We start from the raw sequence: 20118 nt of genomic DNA on the forward strand, positions 1-20118 counted from the left end.
TGTACAATTTTGAGGTATTTTTACTTTACTTGAGTATTTCCAATTTCCAGTACTTGTACTTCTACTCCACTACATCTCGGAGCCAAAATTTTTACTTTTACTTCACTACAATTATTTGAAAACTTTAGTTACTATAGCTACTTTGGTAATTTAAATTTTGATTAGAAAACATACATTAACCACTTCAACCCTACATACATTTCGGCCATTTGAAAATAGCCGATCTACACTCTTAGAAATGTTGGTTTGGTTTTGCTGGGTCAAGCCTGTTGGTTAATTAAATTGGTTTATTTTCATAGAAATGGGTAATCTGAGAACCCAATTCGCTGGGTTGGTTCTGTTGGGCATTTAGTTATTATACTGTTGGGTTATGGACTGCTCTGGGACTAACCAACAAGTTGGGTATAACGTTCGCGCAACGTTCGCGTAACGTTCGCGCATGCGCAACCAACCACAACCCACCGTCCTCCCGCGCACCACACTTCTCATCATCCAGCCTTGCAGCAGCAGCCTCGGAAAGCGGAAAAAGTTTTTATTAATAATAATAGTTACATATGCCGACGCACCACTCCACTGAAGAGAGTCGATGCAGTGCAAAGCAAGGTTTGTACATATCCACTATTGTTTTACCATATAGTTGACTTGGTGTTATTATATAAAGTTCATATTGTAGCAAGCTATTCTAACATGGCATCAAAGTGGAGGGAGATAGTAGCAAGCTAACATGGCTTGTAGCAAGTTAGCTGTTGTTGTAGCTGTTGTACCACTACCAGGCTCTTTCTCGCCGGCGGTCGGAGCCGGGTTTGCGCGGCGGGTTCCTGGCGGTGGGCCCACGTCGTGTGCCCGGGGAGGACCGTCTCGCGGGGAGGGCGAGCGTCGGCGGATACATTACGTTAGCTGGTTAGCTATGTAGTTAACCAGCTAACGTTATGTATCCGCCGACGCCTTATATGTTGTCGCAATAACTCGAGAAATGCGCTGTTTTATAGGTAGGAGGACAACGTTGGTTGCTAGCTGTTTATGCAATATCAAACTGTATCGAGTGATCTGGGCGCGATGGTGAATCATTTGTTTAGTTTTTTAGCTAGCCAGCTGCATGGTAGAAGGCCTCAGCTATCAGCTAACGTTAGTCCATATTGTTGTAAGTCTCAGTCGCATACAGTTTAACCGCAGACCTATTTTAAACTTTTATAACAAACGTTAGGCCAAACCGTTATGTTAAAACAGTGATAAGACGTTTGGACTACTTACTTATTTCACTTTATTGCATGTTTGTTCTTATGGACTGTTGTTTCAGGTTGATGCTAACCAATGGACGATTTTGTGACTGCAAAATTGATTGAGTGGCAGCTTCCGGGCCTCATAGAAAGGTTCAGAGGTAATCTAATTTATAAATCATCTCCATGCCTTCATTTTATGGGTACTGTGGCAGCCTGTCAATCTTGTGACTCAAATATCTTTGCTATAGTTCAACTGCACTCCTAAAAGGATTTGTGCTTCAATATTTACTGTCTACTCTACTACATTGGTGTGGGCATATTTTGCCACTATATTTCCACTCACTCTAGAGAGCTACATTGCATATACTGTAGCAAAAATAGCATGTTTTGAGCTTGTAGATCTGTTGTTTTTTAATTGGAATTCTGATTGTGCTCATTTTGAATCCTGAAAAGTCACATTTGTACTTGATTTCAAATGCATTTAATAATACTTATGTTAACTTGACATAAACAAGACAATACAAATGTAATACTAATCATTAAGCTACTAATATAGACTGAAGAAATTAAAGCAGCTGAAATCAAGTGTAACGGCTGAAATAAAATCAACCTGGGGGCATTAAATTAAGATGATGGCCACATGTGGCCCCAGGGCCACCAGTTGCCCATGCACGGTATACTACTATTGGATTTATTGATTAACTGAACTGGCCGGGTGGGTGTTTCTGCCCAAATCAAGTGCATGGCTGGTGTTCAGCTGCACTACTTCCTGAAAGGATGTGGGCTTGTGCAGCTGAACACCAGCCATGCACAGAGCCTTGTGTCTTGCCATTGTTATGGCACCCTAATACCGGTATCTATTCATGAGTTGCCGTTTTAGTCCTAGACCTGCCATGCTGAAGACCAACCCAGGTGTTTCAATATATTTAATTGGCTCTACTGCGTTGAATCATATGCAGTAGAATTAATTCATTTATTTATAACACCTCTGTTGGTCCTCAACATAGCGGGTTCGGACATTATGACATCAACCGCAAGTCGTGAATAATGAGGAACGCATTTAGAGCTTGTGGTCACTGTAGTAATATTCTGTGTTCTGTCTTTCAGATGAGGCTATCGATGAAGAATCCTTTGGGTACCTGGATCTTCAAACAATCACTACCATGATCCCCAGAATAGGCGAGAGGCTAAAATTCATTAGGAAACATAATGAATTTGTAAGTAACGCTGTTGGATACACAGTCACCATGTTCTAAACTGAAATTCAGACTGATGGACTGACCTGACTTTCACTGCTTGCCATTTTAGTTCAGAATTCATTCAGAGGAGTCATGGGATACGTTTGCTTTAGATGTAAAACTTGTATTCCTGGGGAAGTGAGTAGACTTTTTGCCCATTTACGTGCGGTACATCATGTTAATCATGCCTCAAGCTATTTCCAGTGTTGTGAAATTGGCTGCGGTAGAACATTTAACTACATGAGATCTTTCCGAAGACACTTACAGCAGCATGAAAATGTTGAGGAGGTGCTTGGTGTACCCGCTGAAGAGCCAGTCCAGCCTGAGTTCCTTAATGTTGAAGGCCAGCCAGCAGAGGAAGTTGAGGAGTGGGATGAGATTGAGCCAGAGGGCATTACTGATCGTGTAGCTCTTTTTTTAGCTCATTTGAGGTCTGTGTCTTCGCAAACATTGTCCGGCATTCATTTGGTTATTGAGCAGACCTCTAGTTTAATCTGTGACATTGTGGGTAGACTGCAATCAAGGACCATGGCAGTTTTCAATAGTTTGGGACACAATCAAAGCCCAGAGGTAGAACAACTAATGGTGGAGTTTCAAGACTGTGCTGAGCCCTTCCGAGATCTAGACACTGAGTATAAACAGATGCAGTATTTCGTCAAATTAGGAGGCTTCATTGAACCAGTTGAGGAAATCTTCCCTGGGGGGGTTTCCTACGTCCAGAAAAGGGACTCTGCCACCGGCACTGTGAAACAAGTTGCGGTTCATGACACCTTTCAACGTGTTCCGCTTACACGTCTTCTAGGACAGGTCCTTGAAATGCCTGGCATCTTACAGGCAATGCTGGATTGGCAGCAAAGAGATGGTGGAGTCCTTCAGGATGTCTTTGATGGGGAGTTTTGCAAAACACACCCACTATTCCTCAAAGAGACTTCCATTCCACTGCTCTTGTATCAGGATGATTGTGAAACTGTAAATCCTCTAGGATCAAAGACTGGAACACACAAGCTAGGCTTCATTTACTTTCTGATCAAGAGCTTGCCACCAGATCTGCTCTCCAGTTTACGGTCGCACTTCCTGTGTGCAGTATACAAATCAGATGATGCAAAAACATATGCTCTTGATGCTGTCCTGCGCCCAATTGTTGCAGAGCTGAAGATTCTAGAGAAAGAAGGAATCACCGTTGACACCCCTACTTTTCAAGGCGTTGTTAAGTTCTCACTTGTTCAAGTAGTGGGGGACAACTTGGGCTTAAATGCCATCCTCGGTTATTCCGAAAGTTTCAGTGCTAACCATATGTGCCGGTGGTGCAGAGTGCATAAACGTGTCTCAGCACAGCAGACATTAGAAGATCCAACACAACTGCGTAATATACACACCCATCAGGCAGATCTGGAACTCGCAAGCCTTTCAGAGACAGGGTTAAAGAGAGACAGCGAGCTCAACAAACTCTCTTTTTATCATGTCACTGACAATGTGGCCCCGGACATTATGCATGACATTTTGGAAGGGGTAGGGCCCTATGAGGTCAAGCTCATCTTGAATACTCTGATACAGCAAAAACATGTCACACTTGACCAAATCAACTACAGACTCACAAGCTTCGATTATGGCTTTTGTGACAAGGCTAACAAGCCCTCTGTGATTGGCAAAAATGATCTGAAAAACCCTGAAGGGGCCATGCGGCAGTCAGCAGCTCAAACGTGGTGCCTCATTAGGCTACTGCCCATCATGATTGGTGACCTGATTCCTGAGGGAAACAAGGAGTGGGAACTTCTCCTACTCTTGCTACTGTGCATGGAGTTCATCTTCTCTCCCTCTATTACTGTCGCTGCAACACTGTATTTGACCAAGCTCATTGAGGAGCATCACTCCCTCTTCCTTGAACTTTTTCCTCAATTACATTTGCGTCCAAAGCACCACTTCATGGTTCACTACCCACGAGCAATCCAAAAACTGGGACCCTTGGTGCACCTTTGGTCAATGCGGTTTGAAGCCAAGCACAACTTCTTCAAACGTGTCAGTCACATCACATGCAACTTTCGCAATATTTGCAAGACAATGGCGTATCGGCATCAGATGCAGCTATGTTATAATTTTCTATCGGGAACCGTGTTGAGTCACACTACGGAGGTTGGCACAGGGCCCAGCACCTTTCTGTCCACCATAGACGGATTTAAAGAAATCCAAAACGATCTAACAGATTTTCCTGTTTTCAGTGAGGTTTTCGTGCCAGCCTGGGTGACCTTCAAGGGCACTAAATACAGACCAGGCATGACAGTATTCCTCTCCTACGACCCAGATGGTGAACCCCAGTTTGGGCTTATAAAATCCATCCTACTTCTGGGTCAAATGACAAACACACCAACGACTAAGTTTGTTATACAGAAGTGGGAAACAAACGGTTTTGAACGGCACTTTCATGCATATAGTGTGACCCAGACTCAGACTTTGGCAGCTGTTGATCCAAGTAAACTACTTGATCATCATACATTACATGCTGTGAAATCATACAGAGAACATGATGACTGTTTATACATCTCCCTTCGCTATAGAGCATTTTAGAATATATCAGCTGACAAGAGAGAGAGGGGGGGGGGGGGGGTGTTAGATTTGTACAAGCTGGGATGGGAGTGTAAAAGATTCAGTAGAGCTAGGGGTGGGGGCTGCTTTAACCCATTGAGACCTGAGAACAGATTCTACGAATGTCTTCTAAATCCTGACTGTTTCCTGAAAAACCTGTTTCTATATACCCCAAAATGATATGTAATTGGCCACTGACCCCCATCTGAACATATGATGTTATTGGGACCCCCAGACCCCAGACTATGTGCCGCGATATGAGCTTGTAGATCTGCTATTTTTCAACAAAGTTTAAATGAATAGTTAAACTGGTTAAATACTAAGGTGACATTGATGTGTCCTCGGGTCTAAATGGATTAAGCACTCTATTAAAGCGTGTTCAATTCTTAAACTTTGTTTAAGAGTTGAACAACAAGCTTCAATACCCTTCACAGATTAGGCACACTGTGTGCCCACCAGTCCCAAGACCAGATGCTTTAGAGTTTACACAGCTCTCAGTTTAAGAGTTACACAGCTCTCTTCAATAGTGTTCAACTCTTAAACTCAGTTTAAGAGTTTAACAAGCTTCAATAGAGAGCTGTGGGGTTTTAAAGCTTCAGTAGAGTGCTGTAAAGAATTGCCCTACACAGGTTGGGCACAATCTGCACCCACCAGCCGCACCCCCAGTACCAGATTTGCCAGCTGCCGCAGTTGAAAACGCAAACCCGGAGATGCCTGCACTCGGAAACCCAGATATGCCTGCTGTACCAATGATGCCTGTACCAATGATGCCTGTACCAATGATGCCTGCTGTACCAATGATGTCTGGTGTACCGATGATGCTTGTTCTGCAGCCAGTTCCAGTATTTGTAAGTCATTTTCTCTGATGGCCAACGCCTTGCTAGTGTATGGGGTATAGTCACACCACATCCAGGGCTTAAGTTTTCAGGCTTCTGAATTCAGGTGCTGGAAAATTCTGGGCCAGGCTGTTCAGTTGATTCAGAGACCATAGACTAGCAAGGCTTGCCTGGCTCAGACACGCTTCCATTCTGAAAAAATGCTTTTGCTCTCGTGTGAATCTCAGGTATGCAGCAGCACAGCTTATCAATCACATCATCCTATAGTGTTAGCCAGGAAACCTTTGTGTGAGCTTCCTCCAGGAAGTGTTAGAGCATGTAGTTTATTTGCCTTTTTTGTCTGTATTCTTTCAGGATATCCTCGCTGTTCTTTCTGCTGTGTCTGAGGGCAGGTCTATAGTTGAGAGCCTGGACGGTGACTTTATCACAACAAAGGAGAGACGTGCCATGGTTCGGATCTTGGTGTCTCACCTCATAGAAAAATGTGGACAAACGTGAGTAAACATTTACAGGAGTATTTTTGTTTTACTTGGTTTCTGCCCTGACTTTGAAAGGTCATATGTTCGATCCCCGACAAAGTCATACCAAATGTCTTGTTGACATTTAGAGTGTTTTTACAGTATGACAACTGTTTTATTGTCTAATGATTGTATCCGTACGTGTTGGCCATTTTCAGACCTTCCGCAGCGACCAAAACTTCCCTGGCTTCCGCTTTGATTAATGCATTCCCCTGCTTAAGGGATGGCAGTCGCAGTGGTTTTGTAAGTACCTTTTGTGAAGTAAAACTTAATACTCAGAAGCACAAGGTCAAGTAGACATTTGAGGCTCATGGACTTATATGGGGATTATTTTAATATCTTGTCAGGAAACATGGTATGCCCAGGGGCGATCCCACCGTCCAGCAACCGGGTTTCTAGAGGAAAGGCTCCGTAACATCAGGAAGCGGCTGAGGAGCTCGGACAGGCCACAGAGGGAACGAGAGACTGGAGAGACTGGAGACTGGAGAGACCGGAGAGAGACCATGATCCTACCAGGTAATGCACTGTCTAGACAGACAGGTCTGCAACAAATGGCAGTGGTTTTCATATCAAGGCCCATTATCTATTCAGCATTTGAGCCACACACCATTTCATTAGATTTCAACAGATACCAACAGTGGTTACCAACTCCATAATTTAGCTGGTTACCACCTAGAACCCTCAAGGACCACTGGTGGTCCCCGGACAACTGGTTGAAAACCACTTCTCTATGGCGTTCACATTTACACAGCCTGTAATCTGAGATCACCAGGTCGCATGGCCTGATGTAATATTTATATTTGACAACGGTGTGATCTTTTGTATTTTTCAGCAGCCACCATATCCGCAGAGCGAGCTGTGCAGTTTACAGAATGGCTGAAGAACAACTCTCAGCCCCTCACCCAGGTGGAGGCATATATGCGTGACACCAGCCACTACAGGGCAGAATGGATACGGGCAGACGACTCAAAGTCCATTCCTGAGGTCCTGGCCGAGTTCCCTCGTCTTGCTTCTCCAGGCATGGTATGTCAAACTTCAAATATATGTATAGTAGCCTAGGCCCATGTTTGTTAGAGCAGAAACTGAACTACTGTTGTGAGTATGGGTCACGTCACCGCAAGTCAATTCAGTTTGTTAAATAGGAGGAGGCGCGTTTAGCCATTTTGTGAGAATTTGAAAACTGCCACTCATTGTTTAACCCTGTAGTATACACAGGGCATACTGTATAAAGCCCACTTCTTTTCAGAAGTAGTGGAGTTGGTGCATATAATTCTTATTTATGCATTATCACTACTTGTGAGTTTGTATTCCTACAGGCTAAGTCTTGGCCATGCATCCTAGCCTTCCTTTTATTAACCGTGCTTCTTTTCAAGTAGCAGTTTAGTAATAGTTGAGTATATTGTCATATTGTCTACATGACCTTGTTTCTCAATTTGTCTCCATCTTTTAGATTGCACAAGACTTTTCGATACTCCACGGAGAGGCTGCACCCAAACTCTTCGAGACGTGGGTTCCTCTTTACGCTGACAAGATAATTCGTCTGGCGAGACGCGATGGGAAGTTCTCAGTGCCAGAGGAACAGATCACAAAAGGTAAAATAGTTATAACAAACTTTTTTTTTTAATATCATGCTTTTCTGGGTACTCAAAGACACTTTACATATGAACTTAACCCATTCTGGGCAGGAACCCCTTTTGGTGTTTTAAGCATTATGGTACTTTAGCTATTGAAAAATAGCAGATCTACAAGCTCATAGCGCGGCACGAGTGCTGCGCTATGAGCTTGTAAGTCTGCTACTTTAGAAAAATTGTGAAAATGCGGCACAGATCTTTGAATATATATTCTTTCACAGCGAACGTTTTTAACTCAAATATTTGCTTCTGAGGGGTATTTTCAGATGGGGGTCGGCGGCCAAATACAGATAATTCTGGGGGTCTTTGATATGAAAATGGTTGAGCACCACTGACATAGAAACATAGGTTTTTCAACGACTTTTTTTTAATCGGCTTCAAGTCGAAATGGGTTAACTAACATCAAACAAGAAAGTAAGCAAACTGCAAAGAAAGTAAGCAAACTGCAAAAGGACATTGGAAGAAGAGAGAGGGTGATGGCAGAGGAGGATTGTGAGATGTAGGTTATCTTGATGGGATTTGAGTTGACTTTTGCATGAGGGGAGTCAGAGTTATGGCTGGTGATGGTGAAGGCTTTGTCCCCCAGGGTGCTGTACTTGCTTGGTGATAGGGGCGAGTATGTTGGCGTTTGCGGAGGTGGCGAGGGAGTGGTGGTGTAGATCAGTTAGGTTGTTGTGGGCTTTGTAGGTGATGGTGATTTTGAAGTTGCTGTTCAGGTAGCCAGTCAAGTTGACAGAGCATTTGAGTGATGTGTTCTCTGGATTGGGAGTGAGTGAGCAAATGGGCGGCTGATTTCAGAATGGCTATTCGAGTCTATATTGACACCCATAATTGTTGTCCTACAGATGCCAGGGGAGAAGTAGCCCTGATGCTGCTGCCCGTCATGCTCCCGCCGCCTGTTTTTAAACGGGGCAGAAAATTGGTCCGGGCCAGTGTGGATGAATCAAAGCGAGCCTTCATTGATGTTAAGCCTGTAAGTAATTTTTCTTTAAACAGAAATTTAAATTCATAGTGAAATTAATCCGTTTACACTTTGGAAAGCCTGATTCCTCTTTACAACGAGGTGCAACTTGTAAAGATGTATTTGTGCAATGAGTGACACAGCTTAACTTGTGGCAGTGTTACTCATTTCACAAAGCACTATTCTTGTAAATCGGTGTAAACACACATGTACAGTATCTCGCGTCGCTATGGAGTATTTTGGAGTCTACAATACTCCATGGTGACGTGGGATGTATAAACCAAAAACCACACATATAATGACAAATATATATATATTCTTTTTTGTCATCATAGGTCGGAACAAACATGGTGGAGTATTTGGAGGAGGCCAGATCGTCCAGGTCGTACCCGTTTGTGCTACTCCTTGCAGATGGGATGCTGTGCTCTCAATCCTTTGTTGTGATCTCAGGCAAGGCTATTGAGACTGAGACGGCTCTCGCAGCTGTGGACACGTGTTTCAAGAGTTTTTATGTCTTTGACACACACTATCCGAGTGAGTGTACGCCTACTTGGCAATTCTTCCAGAGTGCGGTATATGAACTTGATGGAACTGTTTCCCCAGCAGTGAACTTCCTCAAAACGGCAGTACTTGCTTGTAGGTAGGCTGGCCTGGATGCCTCCCACCCATCTCTTCCTTTCTCTCTCCTCTCCCTATCACTTTCTCTCATAGCCATTGTCAGCTTATATCCAAGGCCAGTAGCTCGTGTTTTTTTCCTCCCCATTGTAACCAGGGACGTGCTGGGGCCCTAATTTAGCCTGGTAATTTTAAATCCACATCGCAGTGATGTTGATTTAGGTCTATTTCTTGTGGTATAAAGATTGTTGTTGTCAATCAAGTCACCGTAGGCACTTTATGTTGCCTCATAACTTTGTATATAGTTACCATTGCACTTTTGAGCATGCCATGCATGTCCATAATAGGTTTACAAGAGTTAAATCTCTGTGTTCTGATTTTCAGTGTTCATTTAAATGCTCTCAGGGCAGTGGCCTGTGTCCTCCCCATTGTAACCAGGAATGTCCTGGGAATTTAGCCTGTGAATTATTATTATTTTGCCTCTGGCTGCACAGCGAGGTAGATTTAGGTCTCATCATTTTTGTGGTATAGTTATGTTAACGATCAAGGCACTTTAGAATGTTATGTTGCCTCATAACTTGGTATATAGTTACCATTGCACTTTAAGAGTGTAGGCTAATGCCATGTGCATAATCTCTCAGGTTTCCAACGGTTAAATCACTCAGGTTTCTGATCACTTTCCATGTTCATTTAAAAAATGTGTGTACTGTGTTTTAAACATTGGTTCATTGAAATGCTCTCAGGATACTGGTGCACAGGTTAAATACTTGTGGTTACTGATGTTTTAAACGTATGTGGTTCATTTAAATAATGTGTGTACTGGTGTTTTAAACATTGATTCATTTAGATACTCTGTGGTTACTGATGTTTTAAAAGCATGTGGTTACATTTAGTTTTAAACTCACACTGAGTCCGTTTAATTCAAATATTCCCGAATACGATTTCCTGTATGGTCCTCGCCAAGAACTGTCTAAAGACAAAGAGGACGAGATGCGAAGACCGTACGGGCGACGCTATGTTGCTCCATGGAAGGAGAGAAACATGCGCAGCTGAGACCAGGAAGTTGTACATGCACAAATTTGGTCTCAACTGCGCATGTTTCTTTCCTTCCATGGAGCAACATGGCGTCGCCCGTACGGTCTTCGCGTCTCGTCCTCTTTAGACAGTCCTTGGTCCCCGCTGGCCTTGATTCTTTCACACCCGAGTACACTTAGAACTGTATTCAATGCGTTCACATTGCAGTCCGTACATGTGTGAATCTGCCCTTACATGCGTGTGTTATTATGTCTGATGCAGTCAAGTTCATGACGGCTCTAAAAAAAAAAGACTGACTTTTGATTTTGAATAAATCATTGTTATTGTCATTGTTGTTGGTGTGAGAATATATTTGATCAATTCCATGCTGTATTGATGTTGGTACCATTAGGAGAGATAACAGGAAAATGCTGAGTAATGAAGATGTATCACACAAGTGATTAGTTGTGCCAATTAAATGTAAATTATAAAAGGGAACAACCCATTATAAGTAATATGATTATAATATTATATTATAATCATATTACTTATAATGGGTTGTTCCCTATTATAATTGACATTTAATTGGCACAAATCATCAATTTAACTATTAATTAATAACTTAAATTAACAACCCAACTTGCTGGGTTTAAGGAACCCAGCAGTGTAGTCAATGTGAACCCTAAATTGGGTTATATAAACAACCCGACTTGCTGGGTTTAAGGAACCCAGCAGTGTAGTCAATGTGAACCCTAAATTGGGTTATATAAACAACCCGACTTGCTGGGTTTAAGGAACCCAGCAGTGTAGTCAATGTGAACCCTAAATTGGGTTATATAAACAACCCAATTGAGTTATATAAACAACCTAATTGTTGGGTTAAATGGACCAACCCAAACTGTTGGGTTAAATTAACCTAACGTGTGTTCTGTCCAATAGTTAACCAGCGTAGGGTTAGAATTCTACCCAAATTGGGTTGTTGGTAACCCAGCAGTTTTTAGAGTGTACAAGCTCACAATGCGTCACAACGCATTTTCAATAGATTTTCTACACATTTTGAACTTGTGAAATGGGACATTCTGCAATATGAATACTTTTACTTGCCGATATTTTTGTACTTGTACTTGTGCAGTCTATGAATTGAATAAATATGCCCTACTGAATTAAACATATACATACTGTATGAATGTACAGTACAGCAATGAGTATACGGGTGGATAAGCCTACAGTATATGCATAGACTATAACACTGACTGAATATATGTACAGTGTCTCAACAGCTATCCTTATAACAGGCATCTGTCAAAGTTCGGCCTTGCACATCATCCAGTTCATGTGCACCAGAGTCAGGTCCTGACAGACAGTGATGACTGTCATCTGTCATCTGAGATGACAGTTTATGACTGTCATCTCCTATACAGGGTCAAGCTGGGCTCTGGAGACGGTGTGTGTGTGTGTGTGTGTGTGTGTGTGTGTGTGTGTGTGTGTGTGTGTGTGTGTGTGTGTGTGTTTGTGCGTGCGTGCGTGCGTGCGTGCGTGCGTGCGTGCGTAATGTCCCTACAAGTTAACACTTAGTCCGCTAGAATTTATTGAAAAATTAGGATCTAATTCACGCCAGCATTTTTCACAGTCGAGCTCTTATTTTCAAAAGCCACATTTCTAGACTACCGGAAGTAGTATTATCCTTGTAAGTTGAACAGGTCCCGCGTTCAATTGTTGTTTACAATATGGGTCTATGCCGGTGCACTGGAGAGCTCCACATCGCCGGCTCTGTGCCATCAAAGAAACGCTGTTTTGACCAAATATGCCATCTGGGACAAGGAATAGGAGATACAGGCGATTGAAAGAAACGGATATAATGGATTCTTATGGTGCCGATGATCTAAGATGGGCTCCGGAGTGACAACAACAGCTAGCTACCAGATGCTAACATAAGTAGCATTATGGCTTGATCGATCGAATGCAATATAATAGCGCAATTGCCATTAATCAACCACAATGGCGGTAAGCGTAGTATCAAAAAATAGGCTTCAATTGACCTATATCTACGGCAATGGCGCTGAAAAAATTAAGTAGAATAATTATGGGAAATGGATAAAACACATTTTTAGAGCTACAGTACTGATGCAGTACAGATAGGCCTACTGTACGTTTACAATTAGAAAAAAGTTTGGGGTTGAGGTAATAACGTTGTAAATTAGATATTTAGAAGGTTGTAATGCCTGATGTATACACGTATTTGCATGCTGGTGTCATGCACCGGAAAATTGCAGATCTACAAGCTCACAACGCGTCACAGTGCGACACGTCACACATCTTATAGATCTGCTATTTTTCGGCTTTAGCCTCATGTTGAAAATACCCCAAAAAATACAAATGGCATTCGTAAAATTGCCGTGCTAGAATGTTGGTGTCCTCACAAGTATATAAACCTTCTGTGTGTGCGCGCACGGGCCGCGCGCGTGCGTGCATGCGTGCGTGCATGCGTGCGTGTGTGGTTGGTTTGTGTTATGCTGTGGGAAGTGTAGACTCTGGTTGTGTCTGCTGCTTGGCTGTTGAAGTGTGGTGTTGGTCAGACAGATAAAAAAGCTCTCTGTGTCAAAGTGAAAGGATGGCAATTAGAGACACACACACACACACACACACACACACACACACACACACACACACACACACTCTCTCTCTCTCTCTGAGAGAGAGCGATAGACTTCAAGGAAGAGATATGGACTCGGAGTTGTGAGGATGGAGGATTAGGATTACTGAGATTGTTGTGACAGAGCTGTCTGGGTCAGCTGAGTCCATTGAGACGTGCTGTCCGCCACTGTGTTTCCATTCAAGGAGCGGTTCGCCCAGGAAAATGACTCTATTGCTATCGTTTACCTATAGCCTCATCTTTGGCTCGCGCAGACTTTTAGTTTGAAACGCATTCCTTAACGATGAATCCAGCATCCAAAGAATGAAGGGAGAGACTCCACGTACGTGACAGCAGCAAAACGATATGAAAGATCGGTCCATGAACGCCGCTCGTGTTATCACTTGGATTCCGTTCTAGCGACGTCCGCTCAGAAACGTTACGGAAATATCACTATGACGAAGAAGAAAATGTACTTTAATCAAAACACCCGGAAGCTAAACCGACTCGTGCACGAGAGAGGAGCGCGCATGGGCCTGCCCATATATAGGGTTCAACCCGAGCTCAGTCACATGCACACGAGAGCCCAGGTGCATGGTCGAAGAAATTAACACCGTTTGACTCATAGACAGACATGTCCAAAGTCTGGCTCAGGGACCAATCGTGGCGAGAGGGCATATTTCATATATGGCCCGCGGCTTCCTTCCTAAATATATTATTATTATTGTTCATGGCCAGCCAGCCAGTGTAGCCAGTGTGAATTTCATATATTGAATGCTTTGAGTGTTTTGCCATGAACCTGAGGCAGAGGAGAATGTTTTCATTCTCAAGATGTGAGACAAGGTGCCAAGGCAGACAGACAGTGAACCCAAAATGCATTGCAGACACATGCAGACCAAAGGAGAGCAGCTATACGAGTCTTTAATGGACAGTCAGTGAGTCAAAACGGATCGTACAAGCTTCTCGAAGCATTTGTACAAGCTTCACAAACAGGAATAACAAACTGCGAGGTCCAAAGCTTCTCGGGTCGCTATAGAACAAAGCACATGGCAGTGTTTCTGGTTGTGGATCTTCAGGCTGTGGGTTTGGCTCACCGTGTGGGAAGAGACCATGCAAGCATCACTGAAGGCCGGACGTAGAACAAGTTGCCAATTAATGTAAAAGATCTACTGGAGAGACCTAGTAATAATACTAACGTTTGCACAAGCGGGAAGTTATCACTGAGCTATCACTGTATGTCACTTTGTTATGGTCCAATGGTACTGTATTGCTGCTGTCTGGCAGAAACCTCTTATCTCCAAATTGTAACTTTTTGTGTTTTTTCGTAAAGTAACGCCCCACTTGATCATACTAGAGCGTGACACCAAAGCAGCAGATCCACAAGCTCTGAACGCCACTTTTTGAGCTTGCAGATCTGCTATTATACGTTTGAGCAGATGCACTTTTGGACATATACGGTATGACAACAGTTTGCGGTCGGGCCTGAGGTAATTTAGTATTTTCTAATACAGGGGTTCGAAAAAAAAAAGAAAAAAAAAGATTTATTTATTTATTTATTTTTTCACGATTTTTCAAAAATAGCAGACCTACAAGCTCGTAGCGCGCCACTCGGTGGCGCGCTATGAGCTTGTAGATCTGCTATTTTTAAATAGCTAAATTATAACAATGCTTAAAACACCAAAATGGGTTCCCGCCCAAAATGGTTTAAGGTTATTGTAGCAGTCAATTTATATTGGGGGTCGGGAGGGGGCGGGGCGGGGGTCCCGAGACGTTGCCAAAGCATTTTCGGGGGTCCCCGGCCAAAAACGTTGAGAACCCCTGTTCTAATAGGCAAATGATAGAATCCTAATCAAAGATTGCATGAATTAAGCCAACCTGAAACAATGAACATGCAACCAACAACCACACAGTAAAACATTGTTAAAGTATAACTCTGATGCATCCCCGTTTTTCCCACCCGGTTTCGCCCCAGTGAGGGGTGGGAGGGGCTGGGGACCATCTGGGCGGCAGTCACGGCAGATGGCTGTGGAACTCGAAGGAAAATGGGACATATAAAAACTTCGGAGAAAAACAGAAGCGCAACACGAGGATAATGGTAACATTCAGTACAAATGCAGAGCCATAGACAGAGTTGCGCAAACTGCGTTCACTTCAGGGGCCAGTCCAATGGCGGCTCTCCTACATAGACTTCTATTGAGAATAGGGACAACCAACCAACAGGGACAAGTCCTGGACCGGAAGTAGGCAGAAATGCATTGGACTCAAGCAACAGCCCAGCTTTAATGATCTTAAATCCCTTTATTTTAGATTAATATAAACATTAAAGAGACTTAAGTTGTTACTGTACAATACTTTAAAACACTTGTCATGTTGCACACATGTATAAAATAGCTCTTATTGGTGCCGCCCTCGTTGAAAACAATGTATTTCGAACTCCAGCTTGTCGCATTTCAGGCTGCATGAACAGCGCTCGAGTACTCGGTTTCTGCCCCCTCAATATTAGATGGCTCTGGGGGGGGGGGGGGGGGGGGGCAGGGGAGGTACACGAGGTGCAAGGATTAAGTGAGAGAGAGTCAGGCTAAGGGCCAATGGGGAGTGAGAGGAGGCGTGGGAGTCAGAGAGCAGCAGAGACATGATAAATTCTTCTTCTAGGTAACAGACAGTGCATGGTGGAGACTGCAATATAGAAATACTGTTACAAGTAAAAGTCTGGAATAATGATGGACGTTCATGAATGGACTGGTTGTTTGATATTGTTATATATGAACCCTTGCACTGTGACTGTCATTTTGTGTTAATCTTTTTTTAATAATTAAAGTTAAAAGAATTGTACTTGAGTAAAAGTACAAAAGTATTGCCATCAAAATGAAATTAAGGTACCAAAAGTAAAAGTAGTCATTATGCAGAATGTTCCATCTCAAGTTTTCAAAGGTATACAATCCTTTGAAAATAGCAGATCTACAAGCTCACAATGTGTGGCATCGTGACGCATTGTGAGCTTTTTAGATCTGCTATTTTCAAATGGCCAAAATGTATATAGGGCTAACATGGGTAATGCATATTTTTTACAATATCACTCAAATACTACAAAGTAACTAGTAACTACAGTTTTCAAATAATTGTACTGGAGTAAATGTACAATATTTACCTCTGAAATGTATAGTGGAGTATAAGTAAAAGTACTGGATATTGGAAATACTCAAGTAAAGTAAAAACAATAATACCTCAAAATTGTACTTTAGTACAGTACTCAAGTAAATGTACTTTCCACCGCTGGTAACAGAAAGGTTTGGATAAAAAATAATAATAATAATGATAGTAGAAAAATGTTATTGGTTTTAAGACAGTAAGTAAAAGTTTATAAGTAAAACAAATTTTATTTTCACATGCTTTATACATATTTTCGGAGTGTGTCTTTTTACAGGACACACTACAGACATCTATAGACCCTGAAGCCTAATGTATTCTGTGGTGAGACGAGACAACGTGTCTCACCATCACTCATTACTGTAGCTCTGGGCGTTTACTGTACAGAGTTATGACTCTTATGAGCCATGCTGCCTCAGCACTGGTGCAAGACGGAGTAGGGCCTGCTGCCCTGCTCACGCTTTTTACTCCAGTAAAACTATCAATAACACAATGTAGAAATACTTTGTGTATTACAAGTCAAAGGCCTCACTCAGACCTTTACTGCATTGCTGTATGCTTGTTGGATGAATGTTGTGTAGTGTCATGGCCGCCCCAATGCATTTCCAATGGAGGTCACATGGTTTGACACAACATTTGTGTTGTGTGAGGGGGAGGGGCGCAGTCGAAACACAGCCGAAAGCCATACAACAGCTTGTAGTCCAAAATGTGGACTACAAACCATGTGACTTCCATTGGAAGTCACATGACACTACACAACATTCATCCAACAAGCATACAGCAATGCAGTAAAGGTCTGAGTGAGGCCAAAGGGGCGACTCACACGGTCGCAACAGATTGATGTATGCTTGTTGTATGAGACTTGTTTACTGATGCAAGCTCTCAATTCATTTCCAATGGGAGTCACATGGTTTGACACAACATTTGTGTTGTATGAGGGGGTGGGGGGCAGTCGAAACACAGCCGAAAGCAATACAACACAAATGTTGTGTCAAACCATGTGACTCCCATTGGAAATGCCTTTGGCCTGACTCACACCTTCGCATCTAGCATACAACATTGATGCATGCTAGATGTATGAAAGGGTTTGTTTACATCTTGCCCCAATGCATTTCCAATGGAAGTCACATGGTTTGACACAACATTTGTGTTGTACGGCTTTCGGCTGTGTTTACACTGCCCCCCACCCCCTCATACAACACAAATGTTGTGTCAAACCATGTGACTCCCATTGGAAATGCATTGTGAGCTTGCATCAGTCAATAAGTCTCATGCATCAGCCATACATCAATCTGTTGCGAAGGTGTGAGTCAGGCCAAAGTCTGTCTGTGTTCAAAATGGAACTTGAGTAAAATGATGAAAAGTATTAGTACTAGTAAAAGTACTCACTATGCACAATGTCCCATTATACGCACAATTACGCAGACAGTTTTCAAATGTATAGACATGCATGAGCTTGCAGATCGGCTATTTTCAAATGGCGAAAGTTTATGTGGGCGAACTCAAAATTGTAGTGGAGTAAAACACTAAAAGTACAATATCTCAGAGATCAATATCTCTGAGATGTAGTGGAGGTAGAAGTATTGAAAACTGGAAACACACAAGTAAAAAGATACCTAAAACCTTTGTACTACAGTACTCGAGTATACGGGCAGCGGTGGCCGAACGGTTTGCGGAGCGGTCTTGTTATCGGAAGGTCACCAGTTTGAATCCCCGGACCGGCACATTAAAATTACCACCGCTGAAGTGCCCTTGAGCAAGGCATTGAACCCCTACCATGAAATGTTCTATGAGCAGGGTCTGGCTGTAAACAAGCATCTCGAGCTTAGTCCATTCACCCTGGGTAAACAAAGAACTTTGCTTTGCTTTGCTTTACATGCACGTTGTCACTTTTCCACCGCCGTCCTCCCACAGTAATACATTCTGAAATAACCTTTTGTCCTACAGAGCAGAAAGTATCGGCCAAATGAAATAAACCGCCGTCTCATCTTTCCTCCCCCAGGTTTGTCTGATCCTTCCCTAAACAGCACCTGTTTGTTTACGGCAGGCATAAACAGATGCCGGTGAGCCGCTGAAGCGCGTCCGGCCGTTGTTTGGGTCTCGCTGCTTCTCGAAGCCGCGAGGCTCTTTCATGTGGTTCCCCGAGGTTCTACGGCTCACTGCATGATGATGTCACTGGCCTGTCGTACCGTGTCTTTTCAGTTGGTCAGTCGGTCAGTCGGTCACCTTTGGGTGGCCGTCACCCACTGACTGTGGTTAAAGGGTCCATATGAATCACAATTTGAGCAGTGAATCTGTACCAGAGGTTCCAAAACTATACATTTAGATGCAATTGGAACTATATTAAAACTCTTCAATCAAAGTCACAACACATTTTCACAACATTTATTTAAGATATCTATCTTAGAATAGATGTAGACCTATTTGACAGTGAAGAAATGTAATTGCCTTCCTTGAGCTGGTCACAGTCACAGACACTCTGACTCAACCTCTGCAGTGCTCAGAGTCCATTTCTATCCAAAAGCCCTTGAATGATGGACTATGATTAAGATTAAGACTAAAAATAAGAATTATTTTGCGGACCCCCTGGCAATGCATCGTGGACCCCACTTTGGGGACCGTGCAGCCTTTTGAAGCACCCGGAAGAACCGTCTACTTCCCCATATTTTTCCGATTTGGACAAAATACGGAAGTGCAAACGAGCGCTCAATGTTAAAGCCCAGCTGCACGGGGTTTCCTCGTCATAACTCCACAGGTCCGCCTGCAGTCCCACCTCTTACCACTAGGGCCGAGCGCCTCAACGTTGGAGAGCTGCACTGGGGGGCTTGGTGCAAACCTCCCGGCAGGAGACCGGGCCACGCCCCCGTGCACATTCCGCTTTAATGTCCCTATGGCATCATGCTCGTTTAAGCACGGCTAGATGGCTATACCATTTCATCCAATCAGATTGCTTCCACAAAACGACCCGTGTAATCGTAGTTTTTCGTTCCGTCCATCCTGAAGTTTCTTTCCCCCCACTTGACTGCCTCTTTGTTTGTCTGACTATAATAACCCTAGACCGCCTCTTTTTTCCCCCATCTCTCCGTCCCTCTCCATCTCTCTTACCCTTTACTGTATATGTCCAATTCTCTCTCGTTTGATCCTCTAATTCCTCGTTTCCTTCCCCTTCCCTGTTTAGCGCTCTGTCTCTCTTTCTCTCTCTCTCTCTCTCACGCCACCTCCTATCACGCTAACATTTCGGGCTCTTGATGGGAGCCACACGGTGACTGTGAGGGGTCAACGCGCGGACAACCGATTCAACTCTGGAGGCCACGTGTCCCGTCAGCTGACGGAGCGCGGAGAAAGAACGATATGGGATCTTTTTTAACGGGTCAGCGCTGGGGGAAAAAAAATGCACACATTGTAAGAGCATCAATACTGCAATGTAGAACTACTCTGTTACAAGTAATGGTCTGGAATTCAACATTTACTTGAGTAAAAGTACAAATGTAGTGACATGAAAATGTACTTAAAGTACAAAGAGTAAAAGTACTCATTTCAGGTTTTCAAATGCATACAAATCTTGAGCTTGTAGATCAGCTATATGGGCTGACGTGATACATGTATGTTTTCTCATAAAAAATTTAAATCTACAAAGTAACTATAGTAACTAAAGTTTTCATAATTGTAGTGGAGTAAAAGTGCAATATTTGCCTTTGAGATGTAGTGGAGTAGTAAAGTAAAGTA

The 20118-nt window shown here is 43.1% G+C and overlaps 1 protein-coding gene across 1 annotated transcript in view; it reads left to right on the plus strand.

Annotated features, from left to right (window-relative positions):
• The window catches only part of LOC306926303 (uncharacterized protein), a gene marked incomplete at both ends in the record, with an annotated part of 78459 nt that extends 69777 nt beyond the window's left edge, over positions 1-8682 (plus strand). The window contains 8 exons of the mRNA XM_079505571.1: positions 2328-2437; positions 5668-5886; positions 6229-6368; positions 6551-6635; positions 6740-6908; positions 7225-7415; positions 7843-7984; positions 8660-8682. Coding sequence (XP_079361697.1) covers positions 2328-2437; positions 5668-5886; positions 6229-6368; positions 6551-6635; positions 6740-6908; positions 7225-7415; positions 7843-7984; positions 8660-8682 — 1079 coding nt within the window. The remainder of the gene's footprint in view (positions 1-2327; positions 2438-5667; positions 5887-6228; positions 6369-6550; positions 6636-6739; positions 6909-7224; positions 7416-7842; positions 7985-8659) is intronic.
• Between the last annotated feature and the right edge of the window lie 11436 nt (positions 8683-20118).

This window comes from Electrona antarctica (genome assembly GCF_951216825.1).
Source record: "Electrona antarctica genome assembly, chromosome: 7".
Taxonomy (NCBI): Eukaryota; Metazoa; Chordata; class Actinopteri; order Myctophiformes; family Myctophidae; genus Electrona; species Electrona antarctica.